The sequence below is a fragment of the Hemicordylus capensis genome, chromosome 4 (genome assembly GCF_027244095.1).
Source record: "Hemicordylus capensis ecotype Gifberg chromosome 4, rHemCap1.1.pri, whole genome shotgun sequence".
NCBI classification, from domain to species: Eukaryota; Metazoa; Chordata; class Lepidosauria; order Squamata; family Cordylidae; genus Hemicordylus; species Hemicordylus capensis.
Window position 1 is genome coordinate 49,428,767 of NC_069660.1, and position 26,047 is coordinate 49,454,813.

Below are 26,047 nucleotides of genomic sequence, written 5' to 3' on the forward strand. Positions count from 1 at the left end.
TTTTGAAACAGGTAGCCATCTTGTTCTTTTTCCTCTTTGAAAAAGCTTTGAAAACTTTTTTTGTTGGAAAGTGGAATAATAATAATAATAATAATAATAATAATAATAATAATAATAATAGAAGTGTGTTGGAGGCAGATTCTCCTCCTAATTGCTGAAAGCTAGGAAGACTAGTGTAATGTACCTTAGCATAGTTACGTTTTGACTCATTTTCCAACTTGCATATTTCTCTATCCAGCTCCCATCCTAATCTTTCCACTATAGTATCATCTCCATTTTCTCGTATTCTGTTGACACCATCATCTATGTCTGAATTTCGGGTTTCTACAACAAGTCTCTGTTCTATAGCAGGATAGTAGGCTCGAGGTTTTTGGTAACAATGTTCACTAGTGATATAAGATTCCTCTACAGAAGGAATGGTTGAAGATTTCTCAATGGTTCCATTAAAAGTTCTGTAACTTGTAGTCTCCTCTTTGCAGCAGTTTTCTTCAATGTGAATGAGGCGTGTGGTATGAGATTTTTCATCTACTTCTAGATGCTTCCAAGGCTGACACCAGAGCTTCAAGTCAGGATGTTCTTTGCTTCTGTTGAAAAGGTAAACAAGTAAGAGCCAACTCCAAAAAATTTACAACTTGCATTCCCACATAACCCTTTTTCTTCAAAAGAATAAATATGAAACCAACACATATGAAATGTTTATTCTGCATTCTGACAGTGAAATTTCAGTGAATTCAGAGGTCATCCCATGAATGCTTGCTATATGAGTATTGTTCTCACTATGAAGCATGATACATTTCATTTCATCTAAAAACAAATCATTCTTATTCGAAAAGAAACTTGTAAAAGAGTATATTCACTTTATTATATTGGCATCAGTACTCCAAATGAGGACCAAGAGATCCTACAGAGATAATGACTGCTAAAGGAGCATAAGAGTTCTAAAAACCACACAACTGGCTAAACTTCAGCTCAATGCTCCTGAGGAACAAAATGAATTAATCAAGTTTCCCATATACAAAAGTAAAAAAACATACAGAAATAAATAAAATGGCCAGAACAATGAAATAATTTTCAAAAGAAAATTTATCTTCCCAGTGACAGTAAAGGGACCAGCACACATATAAACTCAAGTAGAAGCTCTAGTAATTCTCAAACCATGCGCCATGAGAAAAAAACATAAACGCTCCTGTGAACTCTCAAGTACCCATCAAGTAAGGAGGTTGCTCCACTGCATCTCTGCATGAGTCACTGCTCTGGACATGCCATCTTTCAAATCAGAAGACACAATCAAAACAATGTCTTCAGCAATGAGTAACCCCTGTGATTTCTAAGTATTTTATTGAGTGCTCCTCTGTCTGTAATAGAAGTACAACATCCAGAAGTGGAGCAGGTGTAGTTTTTCCTAGCACAGGTATAAGTGGTGGGAAAAGCCTCACTGGGTTCATTTCTGTCAGGAGCAGAAACAGTAAAAAGCTGGCAACCCTAATAGCCTTTCCTTTCTATTTATTTGCCCAAATGCAAAAGCCATTGTGCTTCATAAATGTCATATTATCAAGAGGTTTGTTGAGAACTTTGATTTCCAGAGACAAAACATTAATATTTTTGAAAAATGTATGCCTGTCATGATTGAATAATACTCTTGTGCTCAGAAAACAGATCACAAAAACAATAGAATCTCTTGTATTGTATCTCACTTATCCTCACAACCACTCCTATAAACTAGAATTGACTGAGAGCTGAACTGAGATTCAAAGCAAAGTGGAGGATTGAATCTGTATCCTTCATATCTAAAACATGTTACATCTATTCACAGCATCACATTAACCCAAAGACAGAGTCTATAATATTTGTATGCAATAACTTTTAATTGTTTCAATCAGAGTTTATATTTTTAGGCACCCTTTCGCCACATGGACCCCAAGACAACTTTCAGCATTTAAAATATATAAATTAGCAAAAAAGCTAAACACAGTAAAAGTAAAATAAAATACAAGCTAGAGCAGGGGTCCACGGGCAAGGTAAACTAATACAGCAGTAGTAATTTTAAAAAGCCACAAGGGTCCTCTCATGGCCCCAAAGCTTAGAAAAACACAAAACAAGAACAAAAGGTTTTCAAAATACTCCTTACTGTAAAATGCTCATCTTCAACTGAAGTCCATGGAGTACTTCTATCACTTTCTGTACATCGCCAAGAAGCTGGTGTGTCGCTACTATTTTCTTAGCATTCTGGTGGGAATAATTTTCTCCCAAAAACCCTAAGCCATGCATGTGACCACTACATAGCCACTCCTTCTCATACCAGTACTTCAAGCTGGACCGCTTACCTAAAACAACATAATGCAGAGGTAAATGACAAAACTAAACATATGATCATTATTGCTAACAAAATTCTCTCACCTACTTACTTTTGAAAGTTTTTCATCAATGGTTACTTCTTGAAAAAGGAATACTACAAAAGGTAGTTTTATTGTGAGATTGCAGAAGACAGAATAACTTCTTGAGTATAAATGGGAGTCTACCCAACTCTCAAATAAAAATGGCATTTAATAATACTCAACATGTGCACACATGCACTCTCTCTCCACTAATAATAATTATAATACTTCACATTTGTTTAGCATTTTCAGGAGTTCAAAACAGTTCATAAGTATTGTATTATTGTAATTCTTACAACTACCCTATAAGGTAAGTATTGTCCCCATATTGCAGCAGGGGAGCTTAGTCTGAGACATGGCCTGTCTAAGTCCACTTAATAAGTCCATGGCAGAGGTGAGATTCAACTATGGGTTGCTTGATTTGAAGCTCAGTCTCTTAACCACTGTGCTACATCTGCTCTCTTTTCCTTTAAGAACTAGTGAACAGGGGCACTGTTCCCTCTAACAGGTATTCCCAGATGTTGTTGACTACAACTCCTAGAATCCCAAGCTGCAATGGCTTTTGCTTGGGGATTCTGGGAGTTGTAGTCATCAACATCTGGGAATCCCTGTCAGAGGGAAAACTGAACAGGGGCACCACTAAGCACAGACCTGGGGGCCCAGGTCAGTATGCCCACTCTCCTAGAGGGCCTCTTTTATATTTCCAGAATGGCTTGGCCTAGAGTGCTGAAATCTAGCACAGATGTAGGACAGTTCATTCATTCATTCCTCTATCAACCACATTTATATACCTCCCTATATAAAATCTCAGGGTGGTTTACAAACTGAACCAAACAACTACCAAAAACAAAAAATAATATAAAACAGATTAAAATTACCACAAATAAATCTGGACATGTAACTTTAAAACATCATAAACTGAAAGCCTGATAAAAGAGGTGTATTTTCAAAAGGCGTTTAAAAACAACCAGAGATGTGGCGATTCTGATTTTATTTGGGAGTGTGTTCTAGAGCCCTGGGGCAACCCTAGAGAAGGCCCAGTTTTGGATCACCACCAAATGGGCTGGTGGCAACTGCAATCGGACCTCCACAGATGATCTTAAATCGGTGTGGGGGGGTCATTAAGAAGGTGGTGCTCTCAGATACTCTGGGCCTTAGCTGTTCAGAGCTTTATAGGTAACAACCACCACTTTGTATTTGTTCCGGAAACTAAATGGGAGCCAGTGTAGCTCTTTTAGGGAGTAATATGGTTTCGCTGGGTGGTCTCAGAGACCAACCTGGCTGCCGCATTCTGCACCTAACTGCAGTTTCCCAATTACATACAAAGGCAGCCTAATGTACAGCACATTGCACTAGTCCAGTCTAGATGTAACCAGCATATACACTGCTGTTTTAAGGTTGTTTATCTCCAGAAACGGGCGTAGCTGGCAGCTGAAGCTGATAAAAAGTACTCCTAGCCACTGCCTCAAACTGAGATATCAGAGAGACGTTTGGGTCCAGAAGTACTTCCATACATACCTCATCTTTAAGGGCGAGTGTAACCCCATCCAGAACAGACAGATCTAAACCACTTCCTAAGTTCCAGCCTCCTACAATGAGTACCATCATCTTGTTTGGATTCAACTTCAGTTTGTTCTCCCTCATCCAGTCCATTATCGATTCCAGGCAAGCATTTAGAGAGGTTAAGCCATCTCCTGATGAAGTTGATATGGAGAAATAGATCTGGGTGTCATCAGCATATTGATAGCACCCTGCACCAAATCTCCTGATGATATCCCCCAGAGGTTTCATGTAGATATTAAAAAGTACTGGAGATAGAATGGAGGCCTGTGGACTCCATACAGTAGCTCTCGCTTTGAAGAGCAACAGTCTCCAAGTGACAAAATCTGGAATCTACCCGAGAGGTAGGAGTGGAACCACTGCAAATCAGTGCCTCCCACTTCCAACGCCCTCAGGTGGTTCAGAAGGATAACATAGTCAATGGTTGATTTCTAACTGGAGATCATCCATCAGGCCGATCACGGCAGTTTCTATCCCATAATCTGCCCGAAAGCCAGTTTGAAACGGGTCAGGATAATCTGCTTCTTCCAGTACTGACTGGTATTGAGAAGCCACCACCCTCTCAATCACCTTGCCCAACCATGGAAGATTGGGAACAGGTTTATAATTACTTAGCTCCGAGGGATCCAATGCAAGTTTCTTTAAAAATGGTCACACAATTGCCTCCTTGAGACAAGGAGGCATTCTGCCCTTCCTCAGAGAGTCACTGATGATACTAACAAGACCCTCTCTAATAACTTCCCTGCTAGACTGAATAAGCCATGTAGGGCAAGGGTCAAGAGAACTGGAGATAAGGTGAAATTCTCCAAACAGATTGACCACGTCCTCAGGAGTCACAAACTGAAACTGATCCGATCTAACCATACAAGAGGCTTGACACCTCCATAATACACTCTGCAGTAACCATGGAATCCAGTTTGGCTCGAATCAGAGATATTTTATCTACAAAAAACTCATTAAAGGTGTCACAATGAGTCACCAATGGCTCTAAATTCTGATTCAAGGGAGGAGGGCCACATACTAGTCCCCTCACACCCCTGGACAACCCTGCTGGATGTGAGCTTGTGGATGCAATGAGTGCAGAAAATAATTACTTCTTTGCTGAACATACATATTCATATGCGCTCTGTGCTGTAATCTGCCGGATATGAGTCAAGTCTTTCTCCACCTGCACTCTAACCGCCTGCCTTGCCACTTCAAAACCTAAAGTCCTTCTGTATATCAAGGGGCTAATTTAGAAGCAAGTCGGGAGGGCCGCTTAAGAGCAACAGTGTCTACCGCCAGTTAGTTCATTATTCCAAGTCTGAACCAGGGCGTCAACAGGATCACTGGCAGAACCAACCGTAAAACCCTCCAAGGCTTCGTGGAATCCCATTGAATCCAATAACCTTCTCAGGCAGGCCAACCTAATATGTCCTTCACTCCTGCAGAGATTGGTTGTAGTTGTCAGTCCAACCTTAACCAGGTGGTGGTCCATCCATGACAATGGGGAAATCACAGGTGTCTCCCACCCACGGAACACTACCCTGACCAGAGCAGAAGCCTAAATCAAGCATGTGACTAGCAATGTGAGAGAGAGGAGAGCAGGTTTTGTGGTAGCAAGCATGACTTTCCTCCTTAGGTAAGCAGGGTCCACCCTGGTTGCATATGAATGGGAGACTAGAAGTGTGAGCACAGTAAGATATTCCCCTTAAGGGATGGAGTCACTCTGGGAAGAGCAGAAGGTTTCAAGTTCCATCCCTGGCAGCATCTCCAAGATAGGGCTGAGAGAGATTCCTGCCTGCATCCTTGGAGAAGCTGTTGCCAGTCTGTGAAGACAATACTGAGCTAGATAGACCAAAGGTCTGACTCAGTATATGGCAGCTTCCTATGTTCCTAATGTGTGTCAGCCCTGAGACCACTTGGGACAGACCCATTGTCATGGCTGCTATCAACTCCTGAACGACTCCTGGCAAAGTGGTCCCAAGGTGAACACTGAAGTCTCCTACCACCACTCCAATGCCAACTTTGCAATCAAGTGAGTCAGCTCAGTTAGGGATTCTGTTGAGCAGTGGGGTGAATGGTATACCACCAGAAATCCTCATCGGTCCTTTGTCCCCAGACTTAGGTATAAGCATTCAATATAGGCTAATTCCCTGACAGGTATCTTGGTAAGGGATATATTATTCTTATTTACCACAGCCACTCCAGCATCCCGCCCACATCCTCTCACTTGCTCCACAACAGAGTACCCTGGCTGGAGAAGCTGGGACCAGTCTGAACCACTAACTTCCCACAACCAGGTCAGCTCCATTATCCATAATCAAGTTGTGGATGATTTCTGTTTTATTGGATGATTTCTGTTTTATTTTGAACTGACCTGGCATTGAAAAGAAGTAAAGTAAGGTTCTGTGGTTGGTTGGTACTTGTCACCAAGGTCAAAAAGCTGGAAGGGGTAACAGCTATTACGTTTCTGATCTCCCTTCCCCTGTAATGGCCTGCTGCCCTGCCAACGCCACATCTCCTGATCCCCATCACTAATGGAATAGCCACCCTAGGGGTACCAAACACCACTCCTGTCTCCCATCTCCAGATAAACCAAAACACATACCTATATCAGGATAAAACTACATGTAACAGAGCCTCCGCCCAATCCCAAAGGCTGCCACCAAAGGGTGGCCTGCCGTGGGCTGTGCCTATGGCTCAGCCTCGACTTTTAAAGCAGTAATGGCTGCAATAGTCCATCCCCACCAACCAACAGACCCAGCTGAAAAAGGTCTTGCAATCAGCTGGGAGAGGGGAAAAGGCCCCAGACCAGGACAAGAGACACCAACAAATGGCAGAACAGAGTCTGTGTTGCCAACAGGTCTTACAGTTTTCTTGATGTTCTGGCAGACAAAGTAACAAACAAAAATAAAGTGAAAGCAAAGTTCCTCCAGTCCTGCTTCCAATTACTACCTCCTTATTGGTTACCAGGACTCTTTGTATTGATGTATTTTGAAGAGGATTGGTCAATTTGTTGGTTTTTAATGATTTTTTGAATTTTAAAAAAGTGGCTTGTTTCATGGCAAAAAATTACAAAAAACTGCTGGAACTGAAGCTGCTCCCTTGGACCATGATCCCACCTCCATGTCTGCCCACTGCCTTCATAAATAAGGGGAAATATCACCCTCTTTTCACCCCCCTTTGATATTTCCAGAATGGCTTGGTCTAGAATTCTGAAATTTAGCACAGATGTAGGACAGGTTAGATTCTGTGTACTGATCTTGAAGTGGATTGGACAATGTGTTGATTTTCAATGATATTTTTTTGCTATTTAAAAAAAAAAAAACTTCAAAAAAAATCCTATGAGGCTTGTTTCCATGGTAGAAAAGAACAAAAACATCTGGAATTGAAGCCCCCCTTAGATCATCATTCCAGCCCCATGTTAAGAACTCTGCCCTTTGCCTTCATAAAAATGTACACCGCCCCCCCTGCCCCCCAACACTTTCTGTTTCCAGAACGGCTGGGCTTAGAGTTCTGACATTGGGTACACAAAGAGTTGGTCATTCCTGTGATTTTTAATGGATTCCCCCCTTCCACAGTAAGGCTGCCAGAAAGAGTACTTCAGACTCAGTGAAAGTGTAACTAAGTATTATACCTGAATAAACAAACAACAATTTTGTTTTTACAAATGCACTATGCTCAAGTTGGTTTGTGATCCAAAATGTCTGCATGAAAACTGTGAAGCAAGGGTTGTGGTTTTAATTTTCTCTCTCTTATGAATGCACTATATGTCCAAGTTGGTTTTGTGTTTGAACTGTGGAGCAAGGGACACATGTTGTGTCCCAATTAGTTTGTGAATGATCAAGAAGCTGTGTGAATCCATTGGGGCTTATGTAGTCTTCTGTCCCTCCCTACACACACACCTCAAATGCTCTCTGGCCCAGATCTGTTGGTTTGTGGTGAAATGTATATATAGTTGCAGGGCAGGCATGGAAGTCCAATAGGTCCAGAGACCAAAATTACCTAGCTGTAGCTCTGCTAGTGATTAGCAGATGGAAATTCTTTTACTTGACAAAAAAATAACCATACAGTATTAAAAGTGCAAATCTCATTATACAGAATTTAATTCTGAGTCAGAAAATCATAATCAGAACTGTACTCATTCTCTATGGTGGAAGCTGCTCTTCTTCCTCCCAACTGAAGGCAAAAGAAGTTGCTACTAGAAAGAACAAGGAGGAAAAACAGGTTGGTAACCTGTAACAGGTGATCTTTCTAGTGATCCATGTTTACTCACAAAATGGGTTCTGCACCTGCACAATAACCCCTGCAGAATAATTCCAAAGCTCCATGAGGCAGTCTCTGCCAAATCGCATGTGTGGTGCAACCATTTTTTCAGGTGGGAGAACGCCCTCTCCTCAGTTCCTGATTGGCTGTTGCGATGGGCGAACAATGTGGATGGACAAGGTCCAGATAAGCCAGGTAAGTCACTATTACTGTGGAAGTATCCTAGCAGCAGAGTAGGCCAGGAGGGTATTGTGAGTGATTATGGATTACCAAAAAGATCACCTGTTACAGGTATGCAACCTGTTTATCTTTGAGATGATCTATGTTCTCTCACAAAATGGGTGATTAGTGGCTCACCTTGATGGTGGTAGGTGCTGAAATATGGTTACAGCACTTTTCCATCATGTTTATGCCTGACATGTGGGCTGCAGACGTGATGACAGCTCTAGTGGAGTGCACCTTCACCCTTGAAAGAGGCTTGACACCCTGCTTGTTGTAACACATGGATGACGAGCTCCATGAGCCAGTGCAATAATATCTTTCTTGATATAGGTTGTCCTTTTTTTTGCTCCCTTATAGATTATGAATAGTTTATTGATTTTTCTGAAAGGTTTTGTTCTGTCCAAGTAATACAGAAGGGACCTTCTGATGTCCAAGGAGTGCATAGATTTCTCCAGAGGCATAGAAAGGGTTAAGAAAAAAGGAAAGTAAGAGGTAACTAAGAATGCAGCCTCCAGGCAGTTAGGCTCAACACATGGAGGTTGCGATGGAGGATGTTGCCCGATCCCTGCAGCTGAAGATTCTGGAGCTGTGGTTGTTGACCCCGTGACAGATGCAGCAGGATGGGAAACCATGGCTGTCTGGGCCACCACGGGGTGAGTAAAATGCAGTGTCCCCTTCCTGTAATATTTTGCTCATGATCTTGGAGAGCAGGGGAAAAGGAGGAAACACCTAGCACAGGTGTTTCCTCCATGACATCTGGAAAGTATACTCCATTGTATCCTTCCCTAAGCCTGCCCTGGAGCAGGAGTGTTTGCATTTTTTGTTTCACATTGCAAACTGATTTATTAAAAGAGTTCCCCAGTTCTGAAAGATGGTTTGGAGAGTCTCCGGATTTACCTCCCACTCATCCACTACGGGGCTGTCTACACCCTTGATGTGCAGGGCAATAGTGTGCACATGATGGTTTATGCTCCACTTCCACAGCTGTAAGGCTAGATTGTAGAGGGACCAGGAGACTGTCCCCACTTGGTGGTTGATGTATGCAATCACCACTGTGCTTTCCAGCAGAACTTGTAGTACTCAGTTTTTCAATAGGGGTAGAAAGGATTTCAGGGTGTTAGTAATGCCAGCAATTACTGAAAGTTTATGTATAGGAACTGCTATTGCAGTGTCCATTTGCCTTGGTCATGAAATGCACAGTGTGCTCCCCAGCCCTTCAGTGGTGTCACTGTGATTGATGGAGTCGGCAGTTCAAAAGGCATACCCACAGATAGAAAGTCCATTCTGGTCCACCATAGCAGCAGGGATCGTATCACAAGTGGTGGAAGAGTCAGCAACATGTTCTGGCTTTTTACATTTGGGCTGAATACTGATAGAAACCAACTTTGGAGTTGGCGCACCTTGAGTCTTCTGTAAATTACGGTGGCTGTGCAAGATGCCATCAGACCGAACAGCCTCTGAACAGTATGAACTCTTTGTTTTGGATTGAGTGAAAGGGTGAACTCCCTTCTGTCCCCTCATAGATAGGCCCTTTTTGTCACTCCTCTGAATTGAATTTGCTTTTGTGGTTCTAGGATCACAATAGGTAACACATTGGGTGCCTGACCTTTAGTAGGGGTTTCTTGTGTCTTCGATGTTGTTGATGCTGTCAATGTCGGCAGTGTCTGTACCGGGATTGTCAATGGCTGGCATTAACTACTACAACAAATATTTATATACTGCTCTTCAACCGAAGTTCACAAAGCGGTTTAAAAATAAAAATACATAAATAAAACATAATCATAATCAACGTACATAATCAATGTTGGCATGGTTATATAGTGGAGTCAATAAGGATGTAAACATTAGAAGAATTATGATAGATCTGTTGTCCGACTTCAATGTCAAGCCTCGGATATTGAGGGTTTTGTGGTTTGCAGAGTGCCTTGCAAGCTCTGAAATTCTCCCTGCACAGTTGATGGAGAAGGAATATGTGGGGACATCTTCAGGGTCGATGTTAATGGTTGTGCTGACATCAATAGTCAGCGATGCTCGGAGCTCAATGAGCCTGGTGAGTCTCCTCTAAGATGTCTGCACTTTTTGTGGTGTCGATCTTGGTCCTGCACAGCCTCAAGTTTCTTAAACGTCGAGTCTCCTTGTTCTCTGTCAGGAGGAGCAGTTCAAGTCACGGCTGTAAGGGAATCCCCCAGTGTCGAGGGTCAGTGGTCGGTTGACACTGATGCCGTCGATGGAAGCAGGGACTTTGGCAATGGAGCTGGAAGAGCAGTTCCGTATACTGCTATCCAGAGACTGAGTTCCCTGCTTTTCCATGTTTGCTTTGAAAAATCCAAACCAATTTTGTAGGATCTCATGTTGTGATTTTCACCTAGGCAAAGTAAACACTCATCATGCCTGTCAGAGGAGGGTAGCGTTCCTCTGTAAGAGGCACACTTAAAAAAAAAGTCTAGAGTCCATTAGACCAATAGTTGAAGTGTAGTCCGAAAGAGAAACCAGAAACAGACGGTTGTCAAAAAGCCAGAGATTTCAATGATAAATGAATAAAGTTAAGACAAAATCCAAAGAAGAAACTGTGAAGAAGTCTGTAGGTCAAAGCCAGAATAATTAAGTTAATTTTGTCTCACAAGAACTTGGAAATAAGCAGAGCAAATCCTTCATGATACAAGCAGCATGGTGGTTGAGAAGAAACTGAGAAGGTACTCTCCAACTAAAAGTAACAGTCGCACTATGTGCGCGATTTCTTGGAGCTGAAGAGTGCCTCATGGAGCTTTGGAATTCTTCCGAGGCAGTTACTGCACAGGCACAGAACCCATTTTTTGAGGGAGCAAGGATCACCTCAAAGATAGATCCTATATTAATTTAATCTGGAGCCCTCCAAACAATATGGATTAACAAGTTATACTGATTTTAATGCATATTTCAGATGTATAGTCACTTAAAATAGCTGGCACAATAACAAGATGTGAAGCAACAGGAAAAAAATAAACATGTTGTTTAAATAGATATATAAAATAATAAAGTTACTACATACTATTAGAAGACTCTGCAACCTTAGAAATCTTTGTACCTGGAGGATCCTGACAGATATAGCAGCTATATTTCTCAGGTACATTATCTTCTAATAAGCCCATACAGACTCCATGCTGCCAACAGAGACATTCTTCACACTGTTGTAAATCAAACAGAAATAAAACCAGAATTAGATCAACAAGACATACACATAACAGCTTTATAAAATACTTTAGAGGCTTATGAGATAGTATATTCATAGTCTGTGCTTATTTCTCTGCAAATAATAAAAATAAAATACTAGAATTGCTATAGTAAAAATAAAGATACAATAGCGTTTCCAAATATTATAGTGTAAATGCCATTGTAGATACAAATTTAACAATATTTTTCCAGGTGATTGCTGGATGAAAAATACCCATCCCTCCTTGTATAAAAGAAGAATAACTTCAGGTTCCAAGTGTGGGCATTTTAATATTATTAATTTCATTTATAAACCGCCCCATCCAAAGGCTCTAGGCAGTGTACAATGAATTAAAAAAATAAAAACACACACCATTTAAGACATAGTGCTAAAAACAATATAAAAACAACTCAAAAACAATTTAAAACCATTTAAAACCAATTAAAATACTTTTAAAACAATTTTAAAACCTTGGAAGGCCAGGCCAAACAAGTAAGTTTTTAGGGCTCTCTTAAAGGCTGAAAGTGAGCCTAAACTGTGGATATCTGCCGGGGAGTGCATTCCACAGGCCACAAGCAGCTCAGAAAAGGCCCGGTTCCGAGTCACCACCAGACATAACTGGAGACGGATATCTCCAGATTACCTCAACGTGAGATGGGGAGTATACAGAAGAAGGTGCTCTCTAAGGCAGCCGGGACCCAAGCCGTTTAGAACTCACTGTTTTGAGATCGTTCTCTTCAGAGAATTAATTTTTTTTCATTTGTGTGTGGAACAAGTTTTGTTCTGGGTGGCAGTATCAAGGCAGTGTGTGCACACATGCATTCAGAGTGCGGCCTTCCTGATTCAACCTGAGTGGGATCTAAAATTAACTGAGTGGACATAAAAAAACTTGTAAGCGCGTGCATGTGCGCATGCCTTAGAGGGAACACTGGTTTTCTTCAAGGAATGGACGCAGCTGTCGAATCAGCCAAAGTTGATAGAAAGTGCTCCTGGCCACAGCCTCCACCTGAGATTCCAGGGTGAGGCCTGGATCCAAGAGCACTCCCAAACTGCGTACCTGTTCCTTCTGGGGGAGTGTAACCCCATCCAGCACAGGAAGGTCTAACTCTTCCTTCAAATTCCAATCCCCCACAATGAGCACCTCAGTCTTGCTTGGATTCAGCTTCAATTTGTTATCTCTCATCCAGCCTATTACTGCCCAAAGGCAGGCATTTAGGGAGTGAATGCCATTTCCTGAGGAGGAGAAATAGATTTGGGTGTCATCAGCATAATGATAACACCCTGCACCAAATCTCCTGATGACCTCACCCAGCAGTTTCATGTAGATATTAAAAAGCATTGGTGACTGAATGGAGATCTGAGGGACTCCATATAATAGCTCCCATTTTGAAGAGGAACTGTCACCAAGCTCTGTCATCTGGAATCTGCCTGAGAGCTGGAGTGGAACCACTGCAAAGCAGTGCCTCCTATCCCCAACTCCCCCAGGTGATCCAGAAGGATACCATGGTTGATGGTATCGAATGCGGCTGAGAGATCCAAAAGAATCAACAGAGTCATACTCCCTCTGTCAATTCCCTGGTAAAGGTCATCCATCAGGCCGACAAAAGGCAGACTCAACCCCACAGCCCACTCTAAAGCCAGTTTGAAACGGGTCTAGATAATCGGTTTCCTCCAAAACTGCCTGGAGCTGGTTAGCCACCACTCTCTCAATCACCTTGCCAAACCACAGGAGATTGGAGACTGACCTATAACTATCCATCACTGACAGATCTTGGGAAGGCTTCTTAAGAAGTGGTCTAATCATTGCCTCCTTCAAACAAGGAGGCATCCTAGCTGCCCTCAGCGATGAGTTAATGATATTAACTAGGTCACCTCCAACAATTTCTCTGCTAGATAGAAGCAGCCAAGTAGGGCAAGAATCCAGAGAACAAATGGTAGGCCGCACAGCCTCAAGCAGCTTATCCACATCATCAGGCACCACATTTGAAACTGATCCAATCTATACTGCAAGAGGGATTGCTGGACACCATCTTAATAGACTCTGCAGAAACAGTGGAATCCAAGTTGGCCCAAATACAAGAGATTTTGTCCACAAAGAACCCATTAAAAGCGTCAATCTGAAATCTTTTAAAATTTGTTCTGCATGTTGTTACATTAGTATACAACCCTACAATGAACTGCAAAGGTCTCAAACACATAGATCAGAACATTTTTTATGTGTTCCAGGAAATTAAAACACTGAACAAAAGGGAAAGGAAAAGTACAGGGAGAAAAGATAATTAATATCCTACATAGTCTACCCTATTAGCAAATAATGCCATGTTAAATTTATATTTCATAGCTCCTTTGTAAGGTTCAGTATTAAGTATTCCCTGCTAAACTATATAAATCTATATAATATGATTACCAAGCACACACAAAGGGATCTACTCTGGACTAAGGGTATGCATGAAACACATTTTGCATTCCGTTCTGAGCTCAGAATGGAATGCAAAATGCATGGAATGTTCTGCTAGAACAACCAGTCGAGCCAGTTGTTCCCGTGGAACAACCCTGTTCTGCCAGAATGTTCCAACCATTTTGGATTCCAAAATGGTGCTCCAAATGGGTCAGAAAGTTCCGCCTTGGAATGGGATATTCTGTTCCGAGCTTGAAACATGCCCCCCTTTTAAAGAGTGTCCTGTGACGAACTCAGAACACTTGAAACGGTCCTTTCGAGATGGAAACGGTCCTTTTGAAAACTTTCCAACCGTGGAACGTTCTACACATTCCTGCTAAGTACAGTTTGGCTATCCAGGGGAGAGCTGCAAAATAATCAGGGTAAACAACTTCTACTATATGCATTTCAGATAAACATTTTTGTGTTTCCATTTGCTTCACTGCACACTCACAATCTACTATCATCCAAGATGGATTGCTTTAAATCAAGCCAATTTTAATTTTTTTAAAAAGTATTTAAATCCAGTTCTCCACTGAAACTTCTAGGAACATAAGAACAGCTCTGCTAAATCAGGCCTAAGGCCTATCTAGTCCAGCATCCTGTTTCACACAGTGGCCCACCAGATGCCACTGGTAAGCTCATAGGCAAAAACTGAGGGCATTCCCTCTCTCCTGCTGTTGCTCCCTGCAACTGGTATTTAGAGGCATCTTGCCTCTTAGGCTGGAGGTTGCCTATAGCTCTCAGACTAGTAGCCAATGACAGACCTTTCCTCCATAAATTTATCTGAACCCTTCTTAAAGCCATCCAGGCTGCTGGCTGTCACCACATCTTGTGGCAGAGAATTCCATAGGTCAATTATGCATTGTGTGAAAAAATTCCCTCTTTAATAATGATGCAAATCTGATTACTATAACATATTAATTTACAACACCTAGAAGGATATATTTTGTGTAATTTTTTAAAGACAAACTGATGTTTACGAAGTTAGAAAATAGTCCATAATATTAATATTATGGTTCTTTATGTAACTGATCTGTCCTGGCCTAATTTAATCACAATCCTACTATTCTGTTTGTATTTTTGCATATGTTTCTAAGCAGACTTTAACCTGCCTAGAAACAGAAACTACAGGTTACTCACCTGTAACGTTGGTTCTTCTAGTGGTCATCTGTACTTATACACATATGGGCTATGTGCCTGCAGAGAGACCACGTTGGAATCTAACAAGTTCGATTTCTCCTGCTTTGGGCAGGAACCCCACCCCCAGCCGCTATATGTGGCTGTGGCACTCCTCATCCCCTCAGTCACAGAGTCAAGCTTCAGCAGGGAGGACGGGAGGGCGTGTAGAAGTACAGATGACCACTAGAAGAATCAACGTTACAGGTGAGTAACCTGTAGTTCTTCAACGTGGTCTCTGTCTTCTACACATATGGGCGCATAACAAGCAAGCACCCAAGGAGGAGGGGAAAAACAAAGGCAAAAGGTAAAGAACGAGGAAGAATTTATTTCAGGACAAGCAGCTCAGCTGAAAATCGATTGTAGGACACTCCTGCCAAATACAGCATAATTATAAGCTCTAACACTGATAGCATAATGCTGAATAAACGAATGGGGTGAAGCCGAAGTAGCTGCCTGACAGATAGCATCCAACAGGACTGCCCGATCAAAGGCCACTGAGGCCGCCATGGACCTAACAGAGTGAGCCTTCACAGGGGCAGGCAACTGCTTACGGGCCAGTTATTAAAACAATTCAAAAGTGGAGACTATCCACCAGGACATGGATTGGGCCGAGACCTGTAGCCCTTTCCGTGGCCCATTATACAAAACAAACAAAGAGGGGGACTTCCTCCACTCAGCAGATCTCTGCATGTAAAAGGACAAAGCCCTACGTACATCCAAATGGTGCAATTGCCTCTCCACATCCAATGAAGGATTTGGAAAGGACAAGGGCAAAGTGAGTGGGGACGAGCGGTGAAACATGGACAACATCTTAGGCAGGAACTTGACATCCGTCCTGAGTACTACCTTGTCCTTATGGAACTGCAGGTATGATTGGTCAGCCCGCAAGGCCCGCAACTCACTAACCCTCCTGGCGGAGGTAACGGCCACCAAAAAAGCGACCTTCCAAGTCAGAAGACAAGGGTCAATAGAAGCCAAAAGCTCAAAGGGTGGCCTTGGCAGACCAGCCAGAACCACAGACAGATCCCAGGCCGGTGACATGACTGGATCGTCTGGAAACAAGTGTTGTAGACGTTTCAGTAAACATTTAACCACAAAATCCAGTCAGAAGAACAGGCCACAATGACAGCCAAATATACCTTAAGGGAGGAAAGTTTCAACCCAGATTCCTTAAGAGACAACAGATAATTACAAATGTCTTGTACAGACGGATTACAAGCATCAAACCCATACAGGGTGGCAAAGAACACAAAGCGAGTCCACTTGTGATTATAAGACTTCCATGTAGACGGCTTCCTAGCAGCTACCAACACCTCTCGTAGTCTCAAGGGGAATTTGGGAGGATCCACCGTCAAGTGGATGGACCAAACATCTGGGTGTAGCACATGCCCCTGTTCCTGAGACAACAGGTCTGGTTGGACAGGTAAACGTCTAGAGTCCACTGCTAGATACGTCAGGGCCGGAAACCAAGGCCTCCTGGGCCACCACGGGGAGATCAGGATCGCCTTGGCTCGATCCACCCGCAGCTTGCGCAGGACTCTGGGAAGAAGTAGGAACGTACAGGAGAGATCCAGCCCAGGACTGGACAAAAGCATCTCCCGCAGAGCCCTCACCCACTCCCCCCGGCGCAGTTGAGGGAACATTGTGCAGTTTCCTGGGAAGCAAAAAGGTCCAAACTTGGAACTCCCCAATCCACAAAGATGTCCCTCAAAATACCCTGATGCAGCATCCACTCGTGGGAGACCATGGTTGACCTGCTCAGGGCATCTGCCTGAACATTTAGGACACCTTGGATATGCACTGCCTGGAGTGACACCCCGTTTTCCAGGCACCAATGCCACAGATTCATGGCCAGAGACAGAAGGCTCCTCAAGGAAATGCCACCCTGGCGACTGAGGTAGACCTTCGCCATCGTATTGTCAGTCTGAATTAGTACCAACCAGCCCAACAGGGGCAGAAAACCTTTGAGTGCGCTGAAAATCGGCAACACCTCCAGATAGTTTGTGTCAAATCCGTTCCTCTGGAGACTAGTGGCCACTCGGACAAAGGCCATCCAGGTGAGCTCCCCAACCGAGCTCCGAGGTGTCCATTGTGACCACTCAGGAGGGAGGAGGCACCTGGAAAGTGGCACCAACGCTTAGGTGCCAGACCTATGTCCACCAGTGGACCACCGCTCGTACCCCCAGAGGAGGCGAACACTGAAGATGACCCGGATCCCAAAGAGGATCGAAGACATCCAAAAACCACCTCTGAAGGAGGCGCATCCGAAGATGTGCGTGAGGTAGAACTTAAGAGCTGGACACCATGTGGGCCAACAGGCATTGTATGGAGTGCAAGGTTTGCGGGCTTCTGACCGAGAAGACCGCTTCTAGTCTCCGATATGGGCCTCCGAGAGGAAGACCTTTTCCAAGGCCATATCGAATATCAGTCCAATGAACTGAATCCACCGAGTAGCTTCCATTTGAGACTTTTTGAAGTTTATCTGGAACGCCAACTCCTGGAGGGTATCGATCATGATCTTGAGGGCCTCCAAGGCCACCTGTTCTGTATTTGCGACGACCAGCCAATCGTAGAGGTATGGCAGTACTTGCAGGCCATGTTCCTGTAGGACCAGGGCCAGGCACTTCGTGAAAAAGCGAGGAGCAGTAATCAGGCCAAATGGCAATGCCTTGAACTGATAGGAGATCTCTCCTACTTGGAATCGCAGGAAGCAACGATGCTGAGGCCTTATGGACCCATGATAGTATGTGCCAAAAGACACATTGTCCAGTGAGACCATCCACATGTCCCTGTCCAAGACGGTCATGCTGGTAGGCACCGTTAGCATCCAGAATCTTTTGTAGACCAGATGCCTGTTCAGAGCCCTGAGGTTTAAGATAGAGCGCTGACCGCTGTCCGGCTTTGGCATCAGGAAATACCTGAAATAGAAACCAGGACTATCTGGATTCAACATGACCTCAATCGCGTCCTTCTCTAGGAGAGAGGTGACATCCTGGTCCAACTCTGGGGTACGGGGGGGAGGGTCACCGCCGTCCCGGATACCGGTTGCGGACCACAGAACTTCAGGGTGCATCCCAAAAGTACTACTGTAAGGACCCACTGGTCCGTAGTCACCTTGTCCCAACTCACTGCAAATGGATGCAGGTGGGTGACGAGGTGCCCCAAGTCATTATTTCTTTGGCGGGACGCTAGGGCGAGGTTTCTGGAAGGCTGGCTTATTGTGTTGTCCCCCTGATTTGTGTCTGAGGGGGAACTTGTTGCTCTGAAAGGACCACTTGGAAGGCGATTGGTGGTGAGCCGGCGCTCTCTGCGTCTGATGAGGCAACCATTTGGAAGTTCTCTGTAGCTTCGGCGATGCAGAGCTTTAGGACATGGATTGTGCGGTGTTCTGCAACGTTTGCACTTTCTGAAGCGTGTCATTGGTTTGTTCCGAGAACAGGCTAGAGTCCTCAAAGGGCAAGTCCTCCACCCAGGCGTGAGCCTCATAGTGAAGACCAGATGACCTAAGCCAAGCGTGGTGTCAAAGTGCCACAAATGTGGCCATCACTAGTGGCACACTCCATGGAGTGACAGGTAGAATGCAGTTCCTGCTTGGAGACTTGCATGGCCTCCTTCAGAAAGCACATCGCAGGATCCCGCTTATCCTGAGGAAGGAGATCCAGGAAAGGACTCACTTTCTCCCACAAGAAGTGGTTATATTAGATGCTTGATAGTTTGCCACACGAGTGCAAGGCTGCAGCAGAATAAAGTCTTCTCCCAAAGGAGTCCAATTTCTTGCCTTCCTTATCACCTGGGGTCGACTGGCTATGACTCCTGGACCTCTGTAAAGAGGCCTCTATGACGATAGAGTTTGGGGTAGGGTGACTTTTCAAAAAGGCTGTATCCTCCTGGAATTGCACCCTGTAGAAGTTCTCCAGGAGCCTATTCGGTTGAGAGAGAGTATTAGGCTTCTTCCAGTGGGCTTTCACCACTTTCAACAAGGCCAGGTTGAAGGGCATGGCATCAGGCACCTTGGCCTCTGAGTCAATCAGGCTGAACAGGGGGTCCAGCTCCTCTTCTTGAAGGGTACCAAGATTCACCCCCAGAGTCAACGCCATACAGGTCATATAGGCGGTATACATTTTCAGGTCCTCTGATGGAGAAACTGGCTTTGAATCCGAGTGAAGATCAAGTGGGGACAAACCCGGGGAGACAGCCTCCGATTCCTGCAAACTATCCTAGCTGTCCGATGTAGGGTTCCCTGGGACTGACTGGTCCTGAGGCACAGGGGTTGAACCTGATGGGGAACTGGGCATATCAGCCAGGTGAACCAGCGCTGGGACAAAAGGTCCCGGCGGCGACCGCCGATCTGGAACTGTCTCTTGGTGCGGCTTTGATACCGACATGATTCCCCAGTGCAATCCTCCTGGTCCTGAAGCATACGACATGAAGACCGGGAATGTGGTTGCCCCTTCACATGCGTGGGGGGCATTTGGACAGTCCTCGGTACTGAAGGCTGCCGATATTCAAGGCCTTCCGGATGGTGAGACCTATAACGGGATCGAACATAGTCTGAGCAGTCTGAGCTGCCGTCCATCTGGTAGCGATCATAGGAACCAGGGTCCCGACACTATGAGCTGTAGACACACTCAGATTCCAAAAGAGGGAAACAATACTCCACAGTGTGACAACGATTCCGATAATCCCAGGACAGATCTTGCCGATACGCCGAGAACTGCTCTTCTTGGTATGATGTGGGGGCAACCTACAACTAGGAATCCACGAAGCATTGGGATCGAACTCAGGTGGAGCATAGGCTTCTTCCTCAGCTGAAGCGCAGTCGGGTTCCCCCGCCGCAACTGAATTCAATGCCCCCAACAGCACAGGCGAAGCAGGACGCGTTGATACAGAGGTTTCTGCACTGAGCGGAGTGACGCCGTCTTAACCTTCTTAGAGATCGGGCCTGATGATCCCTTGGCGTCTTGTCAATCCCTTCCGCTTAGGGGCCTGTGTTCGATCTTGATCCGTTGGGGACTGCTTCTGAGTCTTAGACTTCTTCTTCTTCGTCTTTACCCTCGACGAGTTCGGGGGAATTGCAGAAGCCGCTTGAGGCTGGTAAGAGGGGAGCTCCTCTGACCGCAGCCTATTGCTTGACACTGCTGAAGGCCAAGCATCCGAGGGTGACGATCCCGACCTGGTCCTACACGGTATCAACTGTGAATCGGTCCGCTGACATCAAAGCAGCCATTTTCAGAGACTGTTTAACTTTTAAGGCTTCTGAAGAATGGAGAGCCAGATCCCACAGGGCAGCACGCAAGCAAGAAACCCTATTCCTGCGAGCCCACTTAGTAAACTTCTGGCAATGCGGGCAGGTCTCGACAATGTGGGATCCCCCCAAACACAAGAGGCACTCTGCATGCATATCAGGGGAGGGAAGCTTCGATCTGCAGCGGATACACTTTTTAAAGTTCTTCGTACCCAGTATGCACGCCGAAGGCCAGCAGGCCACCACGCTCCATCCCAGCTGGGACCGGAGCTCAAAGGAAAGACCATTAAAGAAAAATGCAAAGGTGAAAAAAACGCAATTGCGCAAAGAGAAAAACAAAGGAAAACTAGAGAAAGCAGAAGAAAACAGGAGAAAAACAACCAGACTACCAGAGCCAACGAGTTGCTGAGCTGAAAGACACCACGATGTTCACTGAAGAGCGGATGAAGAAAGACTGAGGGGATGGGGAGTGGTGCAGCCGCATATACTGGCTGGGGGCGGGGTTCCCGCCCAAAGCAGTAGAAATCGAGCTTGATAGATTCCGACGTGGTCTCTGCACAGGCACATAGCCCATATGTGTAGAAGACAGAGACCACGTTGAAGAATTAAAAGCCCAGAAATAAGATATGGTAGTTACTGGGCAAACACCAGGCAAACTAGAACCATTTTCATGAGATGAAATTGAAATGAATGCCCATGTTTGATTGGTAAAGTACATGTGAGAGAGTCAATAATTCATTTTTAAGAGACTGTAAGTGTAGCTGTGCATATTTGTGATGAGGTTTAATTTCAACCAAGTTTAAAATGTGAAATTTTCTATTTTTATTTTTTAAAAAAACAAAAAACCTGGTTTTTATTAAAAGGTTTTTAAAATATATTTTTATTCACCCTGTTCCATTTACCTGAATCATAAAGTCATTTTCTTCCTCCACTTCACAAATGCACCGGACAATTTCAAAATCATTATCATCATCTTCAAGATCCTCATCAGGATTGGTTGTAACATCAATGTCCTGACTGCAGTCATCATCGCTCCAAAGCAAACTATCTGCAGACGACTCACTCAAGGTATCATCCTCTGTGGGCAAAAAGATTAATTGGGATGAAATCTGTCAGGATAATTAGAGAAAGTTGCCAAAGGGGGTGGCCATTCTAAATTAGCATCAGCTGAAAAATATCTACTGCCAATACTTTCCCACTTTCCAATGTATGTTTAAAGTAGTATTTCTGTGCCAAATTCAGATCCTATATTAAATTTATATCTATTACTGAACAGGCATAAGACACAGGGTTGAACAGAGCAAAAAGTCCCATTGATTTAAGTGGTGGAGTTGAGCATAAAAGTCAGACTTTGTGAAACTTTCCTGCCTAGAAACAGGGTAAAAATAGAATAAAATATAAATAAAATTTAAATTAAATAATCTCACTGAAATCAATGTGACTTAAAAGTGTATAAGTTCGGCCATGCCATATTTATATACGGCTACAACTCTATACTGACTCGAAAGTAAGCCTCACTGAAAATCAATAGGATTTACTCTTGAGTAATGCTGCACAGAACTATAAATGTTCATTTTGTAAAAGAATATTTCCTTCTTCCTTACCTGAATAGCAATTTGATTACTCTGTCATATAGATTTAGTTTTAACTCATGGAAGCAATTGTTACAGTCTTCCATCTATATACAAGTCAGTTCCACTACACTGATATGTCATTATGGGCATATTCTAGGCTGAGATAAGCATGTAGCAGCTGGCGAATACAGTTCCTGAGTTCTATGGGACTAACTAAATGGATGATGTGCCAATCTGGATCACAGCTGAAAAGAGAACAGGTCTATCAATGGCTACTAGTCTGATGGCTATAGTCACTTCCAGCCTCAGAGGCAAGATGTTTCTAAAAAACAGAAAGAGACAGCAGGCCATGGGCCTGAGCCAGCAGGGCTGTTCTTATGAGGGGAAAAACTGATCTTCACTCTGGGGTCACTTGGCACAGGCAAAAGGTTCAGCTTCCAGTTCAATGGTGTCCTCAAGTACACTCCTTAATTTGGGGTGTACTTCTGCTTCACTGGGGAAAGGTCAAGGGCGGAGCCACCATTGGGCGAACGGGTTCTAAGAACTCAGGTTGCCCCCGCTCCCAGGGGCCACCAGACTTGCCCACCACATCTGATGTCCGATGCAGAGGAGCGTTCTTTTGCTCCCAAACGGGGTTGTGTGGCCCCATTTGGAACCAAAATCAGCCTGCACAGTGTTGGCAGCGCGGCTAGAATGGCTCTCCTTGCCTTTAAAGAGGTAGCGAGAATCGCTGCGGCCCGCACTGCCCAATGCAGCCCTGGACGATCTCCCTCTCAAATGGGGCCATGCAGCCCCATTTGGGAGGGCAACCACGCCCCACATCTGATGTCAGATGCAGCTGCATGGCTAACTGGCCCCCTGCGTCTGATGTCAGATGTGGGGCCAGGGGGCCGCAGCAGTGGCCAAACATGGGCTGCTGTCAGCCTCCCTCTGCCACTGGGAAAAATAAAGTGTGGTCAACCTTGCAGTGATGATAAACTCACCTATCACCAACCATGACTAGGGGTGGCATAACAGAATCTCATTAAGAGAATGCTCAGAGTACACCTACATATGCATTTTGCACTCCTGGAGTTGCTGCAATATACAGTTTCAGCATGAAAACTGAGAATTGGGGAAGGTGAGCATTATGAAGCAGAAGTCCATCCTCAGTGCTTCTTCTCTGTCTTGCCCAAGCGTCTTCAGGGCTCAGAACACAAACAGGTGAACGACAAGTACCACACTCCACACAGCTGAGGAAAATGAACTGAGAAAGGCACTATGGCCCTGTGTATGTTTACAGTCACAAATTGCCTTCCCTGCTTACTTATTTTTCTATCAGCCCAGCTGTGCTAAGCTCATAGAGCAGGTGGGCTAGGGTATTAGTTGAGTATCTTCAACAGCAGCATCACTACACAAAGAATCTAGGCCAGCGATTTTCAAATATTCTACTTTAAGGGAACCCTTTCCACATTAATGTATCTACTAAGAAACCCTCTACTAAGAACCCCTCGGATGTATTTGCTGTAGAAGGTTCTGAGGTATTTTATTCAGGGCACTGGCTAAGCCTGTGGGGCCTCACTGTTGACTTGCATAAACAGAGTACAACTCAGAACATACCAACATTTGCCCTGCAATTGGATAATGCAGGGAAAAATAAATATCAATGAGCCAATTGTTCGTCAGAGAAGTTTATCCCTGACAGACTTCTGAGAGTTCCCTGGAGTTGAAGTTAGAAAATAATGGCTCTAGGCAATGCCTGTTGCATTGCCTTGGTAAAGTAAGGGGAGAAAAAAGAACCAAGGGACTGCATGTGGAGCAGAAATAAGCTGGGGGCAGAGAAGAACCTTGCTCAGTCTGTCCAATGCTTATCCACCACTTCATCCAAACGATAAACTCAATAGCTAGCTCAGATTGCAAAGAGGTTGTTCTAGTAAGAACTAATCTGCCTATTTTCCTTTCAATATTCCTACAACAGGAGTAAATTTTGTCCAAATCAGTTAGTCAGTTCACAAGTTAGCCCACTTGCGCCTCGAACAATCATGTGTCCGCCATCCTAAAACAGGATGGATGATGATGAATATTTATATACCGCTTTTCAACAAAAGTTCCCAAAATGGTTTACATACAGAAATAAAAATAAAGATAGATCCCAGTCCCCAAAGGACTCACAATCTAAAAATAAACATAAGATAGACACCAGAAACTGGAGGGATGCTGTGCTGGGGTTGCATAGGGCCAGTTGCTCTCCCCCTGGTCAATAAAGATAACATCATTACAAACTACGCCCTTGAGCTGTCCCTACATGTTCCTACACCTGTAGCAAATTTGGTTCAAATCATCTAGGCAGTTCACCGGTTAGCCCAATTGCACCTCAAATGTTCATGTGTCCACCATCTTGAATTAGGGTGGATGATATAATTGCAAACCATGCTGTTGAGGTGTTCATGTGTGTCACCAACTACAACTGTACCAAATTTGGTTCAAATCAGTTAGGCGGTTATTAAAGCCCTCTTACATCTCAAATGTTCACACATTCACCATCTTGAATTGGGGTGGATGACATAATCACAAACTACACCATTGAGGTGTCCCTATTTATCCCTACAACTGCAACTCATATAGTTCATACTAGCCAACCCCGCACAGAGCATCTGTGCGGTGCTTTGAGGCCGGCTGTTTCCCCCTCCCTCTTCCTCCTGCCCCGGTCTCTCCTCTTTTCCCCTTCCCTATGGCCCGCGCTCTCCAGCCCTCCTCCCCTCCCATTCCTCCCCCCTCACAGAGCCACGGTGGGCAGCCAAGAAGGGCCCCACCACCGCTGTTTTTACTCCCTCCCATCCGGCTGCCGCCGCCTTTCTCTCCCCCACCCGCTGCCCACCGCCTTTCTCTCCCCCCGCCCGCTGCCCGCCACCACCTTTCTCTCCCCGCCCGCTGCCTTTCTCTCCCCCGCCCTCTGCCTGTCGCCACCTTTCTTCCCCCCCGCCCGCTGCCACCTTTCTCTCCCCCCGCCTGCTGCCCACCGCCACCTTTCTCTCCCCCCGCCTGTTGCCCACCGCCACCTTTCTCTCCCCCGCCTGCCGCCTTCTTTCTCTCCCCACCTGCTGCCGCCTTTCTCTCTCCCCTCCTCCACCTGCCGGCGGCCACTGCAGGCACTTTCTTCCCCCTCTCCTCCTCAGTCCTCACTTCGGAACTCTTGGGCCGCCAAATCCTGGGCACGCATGTCCCACTCACCCCCTCTGGCGCCAGGTCAGGGCCAGTCCTTCCCACTGCCTCAAGCCTCCCAGCCCAGGTTGCAGCCGAGACGGCCCCTCCTCACAACGGCCACGGTCCCTCCTCACAATGGCTGGGCCAACGCCCAGCCAATCAGGCGGCTCCGCCGACCTAACAGAGTTCAGCCAACCAGGCGCCTCCACCAGCCAAACAGAGCTCAGCCAATCAGGTGCCTGCCTCGCCGGCACACATTGCCTTGCCACATCTCCACACTGGCTGGCTAAGAGAATTAATTATAAAGATTGGTCCAGTCATTACAAAATTGAGGGGGGGGGGCAAATAAAATGACCAAGACACAGACACACACACACAGAATGCTGGGTGATCTCATAAGCCTACTGGAAAGTAGGCAAAAAAAATACTTTGGGATTAATAATATAATTAATTTGTAGTTGTACTTTACAACCACGTGATAAGACTTACTTTTAAAAAGTATTATGTTCTCCTACAGGGCATAAAGAGTTGAATATACAACATGAAGGAATTCTTTTTAAGTGTTCAGCCTTTTTTTAGATACAGTATAGTGGCTGAAATGGGAAATCCACTGCAGTTCAAATTTTAATTTTTTTTAGAGTAGTAGTGGACATTACCTCTCATATAAGCAATAGGTAAAGGTTGGTTTAAAATTTTTTTAAAAAAAAAATACAAGTCACCTTTAAGCAGAAACCAAATCTAGAAGATTTCAGCCTGAAGGTTGAGCACTCTGGAAAAATAGAAATGATTCAAATGCAAGAATTTAGAATGGACACTTATGGAACATAACAG

At 44.7% G+C, this 26,047-nt stretch overlaps 1 protein-coding gene across 4 annotated transcripts in view; it reads right to left on the bottom strand.

The window, feature by feature from the left end:
• Window positions 1-26,047, bottom strand: part of PHF20 (PHD finger protein 20) — a 115,159-nt gene that overhangs the window by 5,753 nt on the left and 83,359 nt on the right. For 3 of the 4 annotated variants that reach the window (XM_053245571.1, XM_053245567.1, XM_053245568.1), the window contains 4 exons: window positions 21,362-21,537; window positions 11,434-11,569; window positions 2,129-2,324; window positions 185-584 (listed from right to left, as the gene is read on the bottom strand). In XM_053245571.1, the coding sequence (XP_053101546.1) occupies window positions 185-584; window positions 2,129-2,324; window positions 11,434-11,569; window positions 21,362-21,537 (908 nt within the window). The remainder of the gene's footprint in view (window positions 1-184; window positions 585-2,128; window positions 2,325-11,433; window positions 11,570-21,361; window positions 21,538-26,047) is intronic. The other variant, XM_053245570.1, reaches the window with a different exon arrangement.